This window comes from Tauraco erythrolophus, chromosome 7 (genome assembly GCF_009769465.1).
Source record: "Tauraco erythrolophus isolate bTauEry1 chromosome 7, bTauEry1.pri, whole genome shotgun sequence".
Lineage (NCBI taxonomy): Eukaryota > Metazoa > Chordata > Aves > Musophagiformes > Musophagidae > Tauraco > Tauraco erythrolophus.
In genome coordinates, this window is record NC_141471.1 from 38,235,990 (window position 1) to 38,251,253 (window position 15,264).

Sequence of the window (15,264 nt, forward strand, 5' to 3'; positions counted from 1 at the left end):
TCCACATCTAGGTACTCAAAAGATTAACTGGCTGTTTTGTATCAGTAAGTACTGTCAATTGGTCTTCAAAGCACCACCATCCTAGATACAGTTTTCCAGCAGCTGTTTGCCCAGCTTTGGGGGACTGATCCAATTACCCTTCTTCTCTGAAGGGTCTAAGCCTCAGATACTTCCATCTGCTCAGACCTACTTTGTGAGGAATTAAACTACAGACAGTAGGGAAAGAAGCAACTATTATTTCCTATATTGCAAGAAGAACAGAAATCCCTCTCCTCTATTTCATTTTCTTACCACTGCACCTTAATGTTGCCTACAACCAATATCTTAAAAGGTATCATCAGTTCTAGACAATCTACTGTATTTTGTCTTCTGTATCTTTCTTCCTTTACATTAGTAGCCTGGATAGCAGTAAGATCCTACATGATTCTCTGAGGTATTGAGTAGCCACAGTCACCCTGCCAGGAGCCGTGCACATGTGGCCAGAAAAGCCTTTTAAATACTGCTTTTTTTTTTTTTTTTTAACTTGGCAAGTCCAAAAACTCCAAGCACTAGAATGCTGCAAACTATGGATTTTAGGCCCAGTGGAAATTCCTCCGCAAAAGTTAAAAAACAGTTTCACATTAAGCAAACACTCTAGATACTTTCTTGTGTAATAAACACACAGTAAGAGTAGAAATCAATAAAGCCTCATCAGCTATTCTATTTTAATGCACTTTAATACCATGAGACACAATGGCATCTCTTCAGAACATTATGGGATTTCAAGTTAAAGAAAAAAGTATTTGAGCAAGTAACTGTTGTCAGCAAATGTTCTAGTTATTCTTGTCTGTAGTAGATTATATTATGATAAAAGAAATATGCAACTGAGAAGATAGGTAATAGCCAGTTAAGTTGTCTCAAATTTGCATAAATTATTATTCTACTGAAAATAAAATTCAGATTTTAGCCAAAAGCCATTCAAAAGCAAGCACAGTTTAAGAGAATTTACGTAATCAGAAATTTCAATAGTGACAAAGCAGAGAACATCAAGTTCAGTGCCCTGAAGGCACAGCAAGAGTTACAGCCACAACGATCATCTGACAAACAACATAACACAGTCTTGAGTAGGAGTGGGAATTCTCCAAACTACAAAAAATTCTTACTTTAGAATTCCATTTGCTCCTGTGTAAACTTCTATCGCATTGGGACTAGAAGGCAGCATGGTAATAATTCTATCTGCTCTTTCTGCTACATCTGCTGGAGAATCCGTTACCTTTTAAAGAAAAAAATAAAACTATGTAAGTTTATACTTCCAGAAAAAGAGATGTCAGACACGTTTGCTGAGTTTGTTTTTAGTTTTTGCAGGTCACCAGTCACAACTAAGCTAGGCAAAAAATCAGAACTCAAGAAAAATTGCCCTCCTAATGGAAATGTTGATTAATTGGATCAAGTAACAGAAAAATAAGAAAAATTGAAAAGGATGTCCTATTGTGGAAGTTCCCCCAGAAAACAGGTCAATGAAGATGCTTGCATCCCATCAATCTGTTCATGAATCTTTGATTCCCTATAAACCATGCATCTACACAAAATATCAGTCTACAATGTTTCTAAGGAGGGACAACATGAAGGATCACAAAAAAATTCCCTTTTTTTCTTGTCTTATATACAGTGTTGTAAGAAAGGAAAACTGAGGAAAAAAGAAAAAATTATTTAATGCACCGCTGAGCCTCACGTTAAAAAATAAACACAGATAAACTAACTGATGTTTCTCATAATATAATGGTTGACATTTTAAAAAGGAAAATTATCAGCTCAAGCATCCTTCACCAAAAAGGTCTGAACAAGTTTCGAAATATATTGTTAGGTACTAGTTGTTAAATAAACATACCTGAAGGTATATTACCTTCCCCAGCTCATTTTCAGAGGCAGGCAGTATGGTGTTTAAGATACACACACAAGTGGAATACTGACAGCTAAAGCAGTGAGTTTTGCCCAGAAGGCATTTGCCACTAAAATTTTTGTCCAATACTATGTTAAATAATTCACTTATTTAAAAAATGCATCATTAATACATTCATAGCTCAGGGAATACAGTAAGAAAAAAAATACAGCTCATTCTTTTATCTTTAGCCCACAAGGATCAAATTTTATTTCACTCATTCAGGTAGCTCTACTGAAAAGAATTAGGTTCCATGTAGGAAGCAAGACAAACAGAAAGTAGATTTGATAAGGCTTGTAGCATTTATTTTCCAGTTATTGTTGCTGAATGAGGAAGACTAACATTACAATGATCTATTCTGCTAAATATATTATAGGCCTTGGGTTTTCACACTTTAAGAAATGTCTTAAGCAAAATTTTATATGCACTTCTTACTCAGTGTGAATAAATTAGAATTTCCGTATCATATGGTTTTAGGGTTAAAGAAATTGCAGTTTTAACAGCTACCTGAAAATTTGGTTCCTTTCCATAATGTAGACAAATCAACAAATTGACTACCTCATTTCACCATTCCTAACCTATTTATAACTACAGGTATTTCTTATAATTTTTGTTAGTTTTGATACTAAAGGTTCTTATGTAAATATATTCTCTTTTATATACAATGTGTTTATATAAGGTCTCAGCATCAAAGGAAGCCTGTTATATACACATTTGTAAGAAATGCTGAATAACATCTTGAAGGACTTCTGGGATAGAGCATGAGAAATTTCTTGATTTCTATTTGACTTCTAAAATCAGTAAAAGAAGGGAAGACTGCATATATCCACTGAACAAAGCACTCTCTCAAAAAAAAGTAAAGAAACTGGCATAGATGGGACTTAGAAACTTGCACGTTTTGTTTTGAAAGAATAAGCTAATACTCCACAAAACATCTGGTATACTGCACCGTTATAAAAGGAAACATACCCTAGTCCAAAGAACAACGGCTACGAGGAACGAATGAGGCAATTACAAGTAGAAAAGCATCTATATCTGATTAGTTAATTTTATGAGTTGCTTCCCCGGAGACCGGAGAGCCTAGCTCTTTATACAGGAGTAGGACATCTTTACCTTTAGCTCTGAGTATCTCTGGTTGGGTTCAGTCCCAATATGTATTAGAGGAGGAGAGAGGAAGGGTGTAATTGGAACCTGAATTTATATCTGTCTTCTTATTTGAAACTATTATCTCCAATATGCTTAGAGGTTTGCAAGTTATCAGCTGAAGACTCTGTGACTCATTTTAATCTTTCAAACAGAAGTTGAAAAACAATCTGTATTGGGCACACAACTTAAAAACTACATCAGCTTCACATTTCCACTTGGCTACGTAGACAGGATATAGCTGGGTTTTGGTTACAGATTTAAACAATTCTTAAGCAACACAGATATATAGAAGACATAATACAGTAGTCATCAACGCAGAAATTAATTTAAGTCCATCCATGTCTTTCAAAATACTAAAATGCCTTTTACATGAAGAAAATGAGATTAATAATATACACAGACTGGGACAGTACTTCCACAACCATATAAAGGAACATAATTTTGCTACCTTGAAGTAAGTAGCAAAAAAAGTGGGAATTAAAGTGAGAATTGTCATTCTGAGTTTTTTGGTACTATTAACGACCATGACTAATAATCCCAGAGGAAACCTACCTACCTTGTTCAACAAGCAGCACACAAAACTTTTTTTTTTATTTGGGATTTCCTGTCTCAGAAATAAAGTTGAATCATTTGAAAGCTATTAAGAAACACTAAGCATTTGTAATCATTAAGAATATGTGTGTAACTTTAAAAAACATACCAAATACTGATTTCTGATGACTAACGTAGCCCATACTGGGTCAGAGCAGAGGCCCACCAAGTTCCGTACATGTTCTCATACTTGCCAGTTCAAGCAAACTTTTGAAGTATGCAACTGGATAGGAGAGACTTTGCTTCATACTGGTCATTGGTCTATGCCCTTTGATATGCGCATCTGCTTATATTTGTTCCAAAATGCTTCCCTATTCTTTTCCTTATATTTACAGTTAAGTCAGTAATTCTGCTTGCCTGAAATGCCATTCTTACTGAATACACTGAAGAAAGCACTATCTTAACGCTGTTTTATGCATCAGATGACTTCAGTAACACTCTCAAACTTCCAAATTTGAGACAAGATTCAAAGATACGTAAACTGAAGCAAAGTAGCTGTGTGACATATATGCACTCTGCTGTGTGAGAAAGTAAGTGATCGCTATGAGGAAGGGAAGGAGATAGCAGAGTGTGGAGGCGGCCTACTTGCTCACAGCACTATTCATTATTCTCCCTTGTCGCCTTGCAACTTTCTCCAAATTTCAACGCAAGTCATTCCATATGATCCTGCTCAGCCAGTTTTCCCCTTACTATTCATCAGCAGCAGGCAGGTGACTGCCTCCTGACATACACTACCTCTCAGTTCTTTACTAAATAAAGTGGAGGCTAAATAAAGTGGAGTCACAGAATATGCAGACTTATGATCAAACATCCCTCATCCTCCATACACCTTGGTGGCAGAACTGACTTTAAACAATGGACATTTTGACAACATTTACTGTCTCTTGGGGGGCATCTTTTCACCTCTGTAACGTTCCTGATGGCTTACCCTACCAGCCAGACCAAAGAGAAAGCAGCCCTTGGAGCCCAATGTTCCTTCTACAGCAGTTTCTACAAGGCCCCCTGGACCCACAAGTTTCCAAGTCCTGGAAAAAATGTTGGGGTAGGATTTACACCTATAGATCAAGAAGAGGAAGTTATGTGAACATATTTTCTTGAAGTGTATTGTATTTAACTCTACTCATGTATTCTCTTAGTGATTTATTATCTTAAAACATAATTTTGGCTTTGTTTTTAAAAGCATTACAGCTCACCTTTAATATCACATGTTAAGTCTTGCAGTAGATGTCAAGGATTCTATTACTATGGCAATAAGCTATCAGAACAGGCAGCCACAGACAAGAGATCCCACTGCAGAACATGAATTAAAAATACAACCAATTGTTCAAAACAGACTTCCTTTCTATTTGCCCAGCCTCTCACTTGACAGGTCTGGTTCATGCCTGAGGGTCTCAGCTGCTTTAACAAACTAAAAACAGTAGCTAGGAAAACAACCTGAAAATCTTACTTTCCACTTAGGGCCAAGATTCTGTAATTATTCAGGAGTTACAATTAATTATCAACAGGTGCACCTTATCATTTTATCTTTCCGGAATCTTTACGTTATCTCATTATTTAAAACAGCTGCAATTAGCTCCAGCAGTTTAGACTTTGAAGTCATACAACTCCTCTGTCTGGATCTACCTACAACTTCCTTGTCACCACCAGAAAATTTCCTCCTACCCTGTACGCTGTCACATCAGGTTATTATTTTTACATTGGTTTCTCCTTACTTGAGTACATTCTTTTGTTTCAGTGTTCTATGCGCCTATTCCTCCAACCACAACTATCTAAACTACTGTAGCTTTGAAGTATATCAAAAACATACAGATATGTTTCAGACATTTAGAAAAGACAGTCCCAACTATCCCAGAGACTGAATGCGTTTCTGGTGTATTAACGGATCAACAAAAGCAATAGCACTGACTGGAACGGGGCCAAGATTTTGCAGGGTATATGGCAGGAAGGTAAACCTCCTTAATGTGATCAATTTCCTTCCCTCCTTTTTCCTTTTCATTCCTTCCTCTTCTCTCACCATAACCTTCCTCACCTCCGAGAGAATAAGCACTTAAATAATTAGATTTTTGCCCTGCCCCTGAGGACTGCACCTTGAAGCAGCAGGAAAGCTCATATGTCCCTATAACCCTTACAGCTATGCCAGCAGGAATTTTTAACTGGGGTCATTTAACCTGAAAAGGTCAAAGTAGGAACCAGATGAAAAGCAGCCCAGTGGCCATCTAGACCTGGGGGAGGAGGAAGCAGGAGAAAGAAGGAGGTGAAAGAACAGGCCATCAACCTACTCTCATAAAAAGGGGGGGGAAAAAACAGCTAGAGAAGTCCAACAGGGTAACAATTCTGGCTAACAGCATGAAAATTACTCAGGGTAGAATCATGTCTTTGCTCCAAGTGAAACCTCCAAGATTCAGACTTTATTCACTGCACTGTTTTAGTTCTGATTGTGATCTCAGCCAAGAAAAAAAACAGATTATTTAAAAAACATTGCATGCAAGAACCATTCAATGCATACAGTTATTGTTGGAACAAAGAAACTTTATTACTATACCTGAGCACCCAAGTCTTGAAATTCTTTGCAAGCTTCTGGGAACACATCATATGCAATAACTGGATATCCATGTTTTACCAGGTTTTTTGCCATTGGATTTCCCATGTTACCCAGCCCAATGAATCCAACTGGGGTTTTGGAAGCCATTGCCCTAGAACACACTGATTTCAAAACAATAAATATCAATATATTTGTATTTTAGAGTAATGTGTAACAATGATGTAACAAAAGCTAGCATATAATCTGTTTTCATTGATTTAAACAACTTTACACTTAAAAATAGTGGAAATGTGAATCCTATTCTACATAATTTAAACCATAAATTATTGCTCACATTGAGCCACAAATACCATCCCAGAATGATTTTTCTACATCGCAAAGAAAACTATTTTAATTAGGAAAATGTGGGTGTTTCAAAAAGTATAGTAATAATCAAACTTCAGCAACATCTCTGAAAGCTAAGGTCTCGAAAGAGCTCAAACAAAGACTTAAAATATGCAGGCTTGTCTGTGGTTTCTTATGTGTCTAAATCCTAAACTGGATATGCAAAATCAAATTTTATATATATTTTACAGACTCCTTATCTGCAACCTTGGTTGCAGCCTTGGGATATATCTAGCACCTGTTCTCTAGAAGTGGACTGAGGCTGCCACTTTATTTCATGCCGCCCCTCACAAATAATAACTGATTATTTCTGATCCTGCATTCAGATATGAGCCACTAACCTAAAAGTGAAAGTCTCCATAATAAATCATTGCAAACTCTTTGAGCCATGTAATCACAGTTTGAAAGCAAATACTGAAAACTAGAAGAAACTATAGTATAAATACAAAAGTCTGAAGTCTTTACAGGAATCCCCTCTGTATTCTATTTGCTGTACTGCCAAGACAGAACTCTAAGGCATAACCTACAATCTGTGGAAAACACTACAGTTTCAGTCAGTTACTTTTTACAAGCAGCTAGTGAGTATCAAATGCTGGACAGTAAATAGAGTTTCAGGCATTCATCTGCTGCAACCACTGTATCACCACTCTAAACACTCCTAATCCAAGGGCAGCACAATTTGGCAGTGCCAGGATTTCTGTCTATTGCAGAAAATTATTTCTCCTTTATGACAAAGGAAAAAGTTATGCAGAATAAACACTAAGGCATGTGGCAATTAAGCAGCCAGAAACAAGGCTAGCTAACTACAAACCTACTGTTAACTCAGAAGTACACACACAGAAAATGTGCCTAAGCTGGATCTAGACTCTAAGAGGTCTCAATGCTTAGCAAAGAATCCTCTCTAGGCCAATAACACTTGATTAATCATTTTAAAGTCTTTCTGACTTTAAGCTCCTTTTAGCCAGCAATGGTCATGCTCTTTCATCTGCAGCACTATTTTGGAAGTGCCACATTTAATAAATCAGGTTTGTTGAGAGAACTTTGGTCTGAGACAGTTTCCACAGATGCCTGCAGCAATTACATAGCTAGAGAAGTAGCACAATTTAAAAGAAAACTGCACTGGGAAAACGCTTATTGCAAACTGAGATAAGTCAGAAAAAGAGCACATTGCTTTTTTAAGAAGTACTACATGTCAAATCTAGGAAACAAATGAACAAAGAGCCTAAAACATCATCAGCAGCCACAGTAATCATCTTGGAGTCTCTTCTTCTCATAGTTTCTGTGAGTCAGTCTTCCCCAGTATATCACTTACACTAATCCAAAACTGCTCCTTTTGTTAGCCCAAAGCTTCCAGCTTCCTGTGGAGGTTCAAGTCCTGGTCTTCAGCATCTTTCTTTCTCTACCCCTTAATGACACTGCGTCTTATTTAGCTTGACTTCAGTAAAGCTTTCAAAACAGCGTCCTCTAGCATCCTGGTAGCCAAACGGAAAGTATGCACTGGACTGGGCTGCAAGACTGCCTGATGGAAGAAATACTGTCTAGACTGTTGCTCTTAAACAATAGTGATCCGTGGTTCAAAAACCAGCAACAGTCAGTTATGCGTGACATTCCTCATGAATCAATACTGGGGCTGCTGCTGCTTAAAGATTTCATCAATGACTGTGATGATGGGACATAAGCAGTCTCAGCAAGATCACGTACGACACCAAACTGAGCAGAATGGCTGAAAAACTGCAGGGCAGGGCTACCATTCAGAAAGACTGGAGAAATGGACCTCAAGAATTTCAACAAAGACGAACACAATGTCATGTACTTGGGGCAGGAGATATCACTGCAGGCTGAGGACTGGCTAGGACAGGTTGGAGCTCTGCAGAAAAGGACCTGTGGATTCCTGTAGACAACATGTTAGGAGTGAGTTAGTAGTGCATCCTTGCAGCAAAAGGTTAATTACATACTGCCCTAAATTAGCAAGAGCATATCCAACAAATCAAAGAAATCTGTGATTCCACTTTATGCAGCACAAAACACAAGAGAGAGACTGAGAAGCTGGAGAATATGGCATATGAGCAGAAGCTAAGGCAACTGTCTTTGCTTAGCCTGGAGAAGCAAAGGCTAATTGCAGTCTTCTAGTACCTACAGAGTAGAAGAGGAGTTACAGAACAAACGAAGCCAGATTGTTCACAGACGCACAACAAGACAAAGGCCAAAAGCTGCAGGAAGGGAAATTCCAGATAGAAATAAGAAAAGCATCCCTGATGAGGAGAAAGGTTTTGCACTAGAACAGGGTGCACAGAGAAGTGGTGGAACCTCCCTTCTTGGAGAAACCTCGGAGCACCTTGAGCAAGCTGTTCTAGCTTTAAAGTTAGCCCTGCTTCCAAACCTCAGTTTTGTTTCTGTGAATCAGACGCATAAATCTAGCTACCACGTCCAAGCTCATTCTTGTAGACTCCTCACTTTTACCCTGATCTCTTCTTTTCTCACACCATCTCATGAACATCTAACCAGCACTCAAACTAAACACCAAGCAATCTCTTAATCATCTTCAGAAAACTTTCTTGATACTTTTTTTCTATACCCATATTTACACCAGCAGTTATGCCTGCCACTCACTCCTACAGACTAGAAGACTCATCTATGATCTGCTTAAATCTCACTGATTCCTCCTTCATCATATCTGAGATCTCAGCTACTTCAGAACCCGGCCACCTGCCTCAACTTAACAGGCATAATCTTGCCTTGATCTTCATGGAAATATTGGGGATTGAGGACATTTTGCCCATGCTACTTTCCATCACTCCTTGTCTACATCCTGCCTTACTTTTCTCTACCATGTCACACAAGACTGCTTTGCTTGGATGACTTTTCATGGCTATCATCACATCTTACTATTAAGATCTTATCAATCAGTAATTGGACTGCAATGACAGGCCTATTGCCAATGAGCATTTCTATTCTCTAAGGCAGCTGTTAACAATGTAAATATCCATGAATTGAACTCATTCTTCTACTATAAGGTCTTCCTTAAAAGTCTTCATTTTGCAATATCCCCAGAAGGCATAGCAACAGTTACGCTGGAATACAAGGCAACATGCTGATCGGTAGTATTAGTTTTGTTTCACCGTATTCTATTATTTCCCCTTTTGTCTGTCCCTGTTGATTTTCTCTTGTCTTAGTTCATGAATCGGGGACCATTTTCTGTCCTGTGCTAACTAAAATGTATTCAAATCCACAGGAATCAGGACCTGTTAGAGAAATAGTCCAATTCCTGACTCAGTTTCCAACTTCTTAGTTTGGTTTAACTTCTCACCGCCTAGTGTTAAATTAGCCACTTTAAAATTATACAATTTCATTAACAGCTTTGAAAAAACTCCAGATCCCCAGGTACTCAAATAAAGGAAAACTGCTTTAAAGCAGTGATGAAATTAGCTCACAGATATACCTAATAGAGCTGATTTCAATTAAATTTGAATGAACTGCATTTAGAATCATGGCATATTTTTTAAAGAGTACTTAAGACCGCGGGGGTTTGCCAAACAGAGGGTGATTAAGAAGATACAATTTTTCACATCTTAGTATTAGATGAAACTCCACAGGTGCTTTCATGGAAAGTGATGTCCAGCTTGAATATCTAGGCACTGTTTACCGTTTGATACATGGCACAGGCTTGGTTTTGAAATAACTGTATAACTTAAACATCTAAGGATTGATATTCTGCAAACCCACATACACGTACGCTTAACTAATCCCATCAATTGTATAAGCATTTGCAGAAACTGTCCCTGTGGTATTGAGTCCATTTTACTTCAACCATAAAATCTTCCAGTAACCTGCTGCAATCACGTGGCTGGAAAAACGTCCAGTCCACATTCAACTTTTAACAGAGGGCAGAACGTAAGAACAATAGAAGCTACTTTTAAAATAATCACTGATACCATGTGCAACTAATCTTCCTTCACTGGCAACAGAATCAGCAACACAGGTTAATCTATAGATCGAGTTAATTGTGAGCAAACACTGACTCCAAAGAATTTGGGCTTTTCCCAGGAGATTCTTCATTATTCCCTTGAGGGGACGTGTGCTCGCAGAGCCCTGTGCACATTAAGACTCCATTGATGTGTAGGATCAATTTCTGACCCTCTTGCTATATCAGGGGCTTACAGACAATATAGATAAAAATGTTTTGCTTTGAAAAGTCAGCCTAGCATAGAAACATTTGACCTAACCTACAATTTCATGAGAATTTTACTTTAAAAATAATTTAATTAAAAAATCAGCGTGAGTTTATTAATCTCTGAATGCCTTTTCTTGAAAAAAAAATACATCCATTAAGAGAGTAAATTCAGAAATGCATAGACTGCAACCCTGTCTTTGGAATATCTGGCCTGTCAACGACCTAAAACAAAGATACTGAAAGCAATTTTCTTTTCAATCTGAACAATGACAGTTACAAGTTTAGATCATTTCAGATGTTTACATTTCCTTTTACACTATCTCCCAAAGTAATAACTCTTACAGTTTCAAGAATTTCAGCTCCAGTGGTGCCTTGAATTCACTGCATATACTAGACTGCACAGAAACTATAATACTCCATGCAGAGGACATCTCTTTGTATTCAAACAAAAAGGAACTAATAGCCGGATAGGACCACAGACAGTACAGCTGGAAAAAGTCCAAGGGAAAGCACAGTCTAACTGGCCAAGAACAGGACTGAGAAACCAGTAACTCCCAAATTGTAATCTCAACTATATTACTTACTTTTTTGGCTTTATAAAATCTATTTTGAACCATGTTCACCCAAAATGTCTAGCTCCTGGGATAGAATCCCTAGCTCCACAGTCAAATGAAACCAATAAATCTGGCACAAGGGATAATAGCCTGCATATTCCTGTCCCATACGAATTTCTTAATCAGAGTGGTTGCAAGTCGTAACAATATTCTTAATCTCTCTGAATCAGTGAATTTGGAGCTCTGTTCCAACCCAGTAAGTGAGATTTAAGAGGAGCATGGGAAGATGCCCAGAGGATGCTCAACTACTGAAGTTGCTGCTTTTGAGAAAGTACAGTTGCATATGAAGTAACTTGAAAAGGAGAGGGAAACATAATGACAATTCAATATGAGCCACTAAATGAAAAATTTGGCTACTGATTTAGCATCTTAAGTTCTGGTACGAGTACAATAGAAGACACCATCCCTTTTCACCTTCCTGCTTTGAAAGAAAGGATCAGAGAGGGTTGCTGTGTTTTGTGCAGACTTCTCTATGGAAACTCATAAAACCTCTACTGAACTAGATCCTGGAGGGAACTAGATGAAGAAACACAGAAGTTAGAAAGGTCAGCAATACACAGGCAGAATCAGGTCTTTCTGGGCCTAGAAGCTTTTGCCAATGGAATTTAAATTGTCCCAGGGTCACAGGCTTTTGAAGGTTATGCAATGATTTTGAGAACTGCACTCTGCCAAAATCATAATTTAAGAAGATTACAAGACTCTAAATTTGGACAGCTCTACATTGAAAACATCCCACTTGATTTTCCTGCTGATGAAAAACAGATATGCTATCTTTTAACAGTCAAGAGTCTTTTTACCTCATTTTTCTTATCTGTAACTATACCTCATTAAATGTTTGCTAATATATTAAAGACAAAAACATGTAGTAAGTACTTTTCATTTAAAAATAATATCAAGTGTACACCTGATCTCTTAAATAAGTAATGTGCTGGACTTCAGAGCAGCAGGTCTTTCTGTCATAATCCTTGCTTAGTAATTAACGCTTCTCTGCACTAGAGCATGGAATCATTCAAACATTCAAACACAGCTCCTGCATCAGAAAAAGTACTATTAAACTATTATCTGAATGGGTCTCTATTACTCATCCAAAACTATTTGTAAGGACATTTTCGTTCTCTTGCAGGGTACCGTCTTTTTTGATGAAAATCTCCCTCATCTGATTAATCTTCATTCACCAGAAAATCTTTCTTTCTCAGCCATCATACTTCCTCAACACTCCCCCTACTCCCCTTTATCTCCCTTAGCAGTGCCCAGGAAGGATTTCTTCACATCCACCAAAAAAGCATTTTTAAATAAGGTCATATACACCCTCTCCACAAAGCACCTCTGCCAGTGACAGCCAGTTGCAGATCACAAGACTATATGGTCTCTATCCAACTTGTTAATACACAAACATATATATCCAAGATGCTCCTTCAAAATCTGCCCTCAACTATTTTCCTCCTAGACGATTTAACAGCCTCTGGCGTAAACATTCAGAAGAAATAATCCATCATGGTCTGCACCAGCTGCAAAGAGAAACTCTTCAAGTAACCAAGGAGCATTCAACAAGTGAACGAAGACAGCCTGCTCGCTACCAAGCCGTGGTGTTGGACAGCTCTCAGAGCTGGCACAGTTCCTTCACTAGGATGGCGTTTCACTCAGAAGGACAGTTGATGAAATCGTTAATCAAAATACAACTTTTAGACTACTCAAAACTGAAGAAAAGGACGGCAAACCTAATAAACGCATTAGAGACGGGGAAATCTCAACATATACCTAAGCAGTAGAGCTTAGCGGTTAAGAAGGCTTAATGCTTAGACCGTCATCCCATAAACACTTCTCAGAGTCAATAGGACTTTCAGCACAACCACTACTGACTAAGTAAGTTGGAGCTTAAATGCTGTGGGTAAAATTCTATTCTATGGAAGTTTCTTGAGAGAGTCACAATTTCTCCTTAGACTTAGTCACAGTTTCTCGCTCAGGTCTTCAGGTAAAGACAAATTTTTCAAATTTAAGGGCCAGTGTAGTGTTTTGGGTTGCTTTTCACACCAAGAGACAAGACCCCTTCCATCTTCTCTACATTAAACGTGACCAATGGAATACTGACCAAGACAGTGGATTTCAAAGCTGTTACAGAAATATCGGACAGTTACTATGCACAGAAAGTTCAAAATACATTGAAAGCTACTGCTTTCAACTGTGGTATTACAAAAGGTACTAAGTACACAAACAGGTCTCCTGTATTTAACTTTACTAGCACGTGATCAATACGCCTGCTGCACCTGAACTATTACTTAGCACATCACCAAAGCTGCAACTATAATAAAAATCATGCATTAGAGGAAGAGAGTCAAGCAAAATTAACACTGAAAGCTAGTTTCAAAATTAAGTGTCAAACAGTTTTCATTGATCAGTTTAAATGGGGTTTTAAGGGGAATTACAATTTTTAAAAGGTTACTTACTTAAAAGTAATTAAGTAATTCCTGAAACCCTTTGTTAAGTGTCAAGATTTTAGAATCATGTACCATCAAAAATAATACATTTCTTCCACTTCACTACTTGAAGAGTCTTCACCTATTTGTCTATTTGGAGTGTACCTGTACAGTAACACACACGAGCAACAGACTGCTATCAAAATGACACTCAAAAGACTACTAAAGATATACTTTCAATTATCTACTTCAGCAGTTAAAATACTTGGAAAGATCAGCATGATTTCCAGGTTAGAAAAGGGAAAAGGTTTGGGCTTCAGTTCTGCAAGTACGTTCTTTGCTCACTTGCACCAACAGGACAGTCGAAGGCATCTGCTCCTTCCACCCCTCCTGAATCAAGCATATGTGCGAGTGAGTGCCCGCGGAGCTGAAACAGGAGGAAGTGACGCTGGATCTACCTTCAGTTTAAGGAAAACAATCGGTTACAATGACTGAGAGAGTTAAACTGCCCAAATCTAGGCGACAGGCACTGCTTAACAGGTCACTGGTGCCACAGGAAGCACTTGCGAGCTCTGATAATTTCCAGGTATGCTATTTTAAGCAAATGAGTGAAAACACTTATTGAGCTAAGCCACTCCGAAGCCCCAGAACGGCCCCAAATAACGCGGCAGCGGGAGCCGCTCCGCAGGAGCGCGCCGTGCCAGCGACCACCCGCCGGCGTTCCTCCGGGAGGTCCCTCACCGGGGCTGCTGCGCGGCGAGGAGACTCCGGGGCCCGTCGGGCGCGGAGGGCCCGCGGCCGCCAAGGGCAGCGCGGCGGCAGCGCTCCCCGGCCGAGCCCCTGGAAAGGCCCGGCCTTTCCCCGCCCGGCGACGACCGCCCGGCGGTCAGAGCGGGGCCGCTCGGGCCGCGGCAGCTTCTTACCCATCGCCGCGCCGGCGGCACGCACCCGCCTGTGCCAGCGCCACCAGCCCGCAGGTCCCCCGAGCACCACAGCCGCGGCCATGCTGCGCCTCCGCGCCGAGTGACCTCCGGCCCGCCGCCGCTCGCTCCGCCACCGCCCCGCCCTCTGCCACCGCCCACGCGCTGTGAGCGGCAGCTGCCGCAGCCAACCACAGACGCCCTCGGCAGGACTCAGCCAATGGAAACGCAAAGCCTCCACCCCGCGGCCGGCCGGCCCCGCCCCCCACCCCGTGACGGATGGGGCCGGCGCTCCCCGCGGCCGGAGCGCGGAGCGGGGCGGGGCGGGGGCCGGGCAGACGCTGGGGCACCTTATTGGGGCAGCGGAGCGGCCGGCGGGGCGGTGGCTTATCGTGTACCGCTGCCGGCGGCTCCCTGAGGGAGGTGTTTCCCTCCAGCCCTCCTTCTTGCCTGCGTCCTCCCTTTCCTGCGTCGCCGCCTGGAGGGACGCATGGCTGAGGGGAGGGAGGGAAGGAAGGAAGGCAGAGCTGGGATTTTGGTGGAGGCGGTTTGCGGTGGGGACGC

General features: G+C 40.1%; 1 protein-coding gene across 1 annotated transcript in view; it reads right to left on the reverse strand.

Moving 5' to 3' along the window:
• The window catches only part of HIBADH (3-hydroxyisobutyrate dehydrogenase), a 74,692-nt gene extending 59,907 nt beyond the window's left edge, over nt 1-14,785 (reverse strand). The window contains exons 1-3 of the mRNA XM_086614692.1: nt 14,704-14,785; nt 6,198-6,358; nt 1,143-1,252 (exon numbers count right to left, since the gene is read on the reverse strand). Coding sequence (XP_086470818.1) covers nt 1,143-1,252; nt 6,198-6,358; nt 14,704-14,785 — 353 coding nt within the window. The remainder of the gene's footprint in view (nt 1-1,142; nt 1,253-6,197; nt 6,359-14,703) is intronic.
• Between the last annotated feature and the right edge of the window lie 479 nt (nt 14,786-15,264).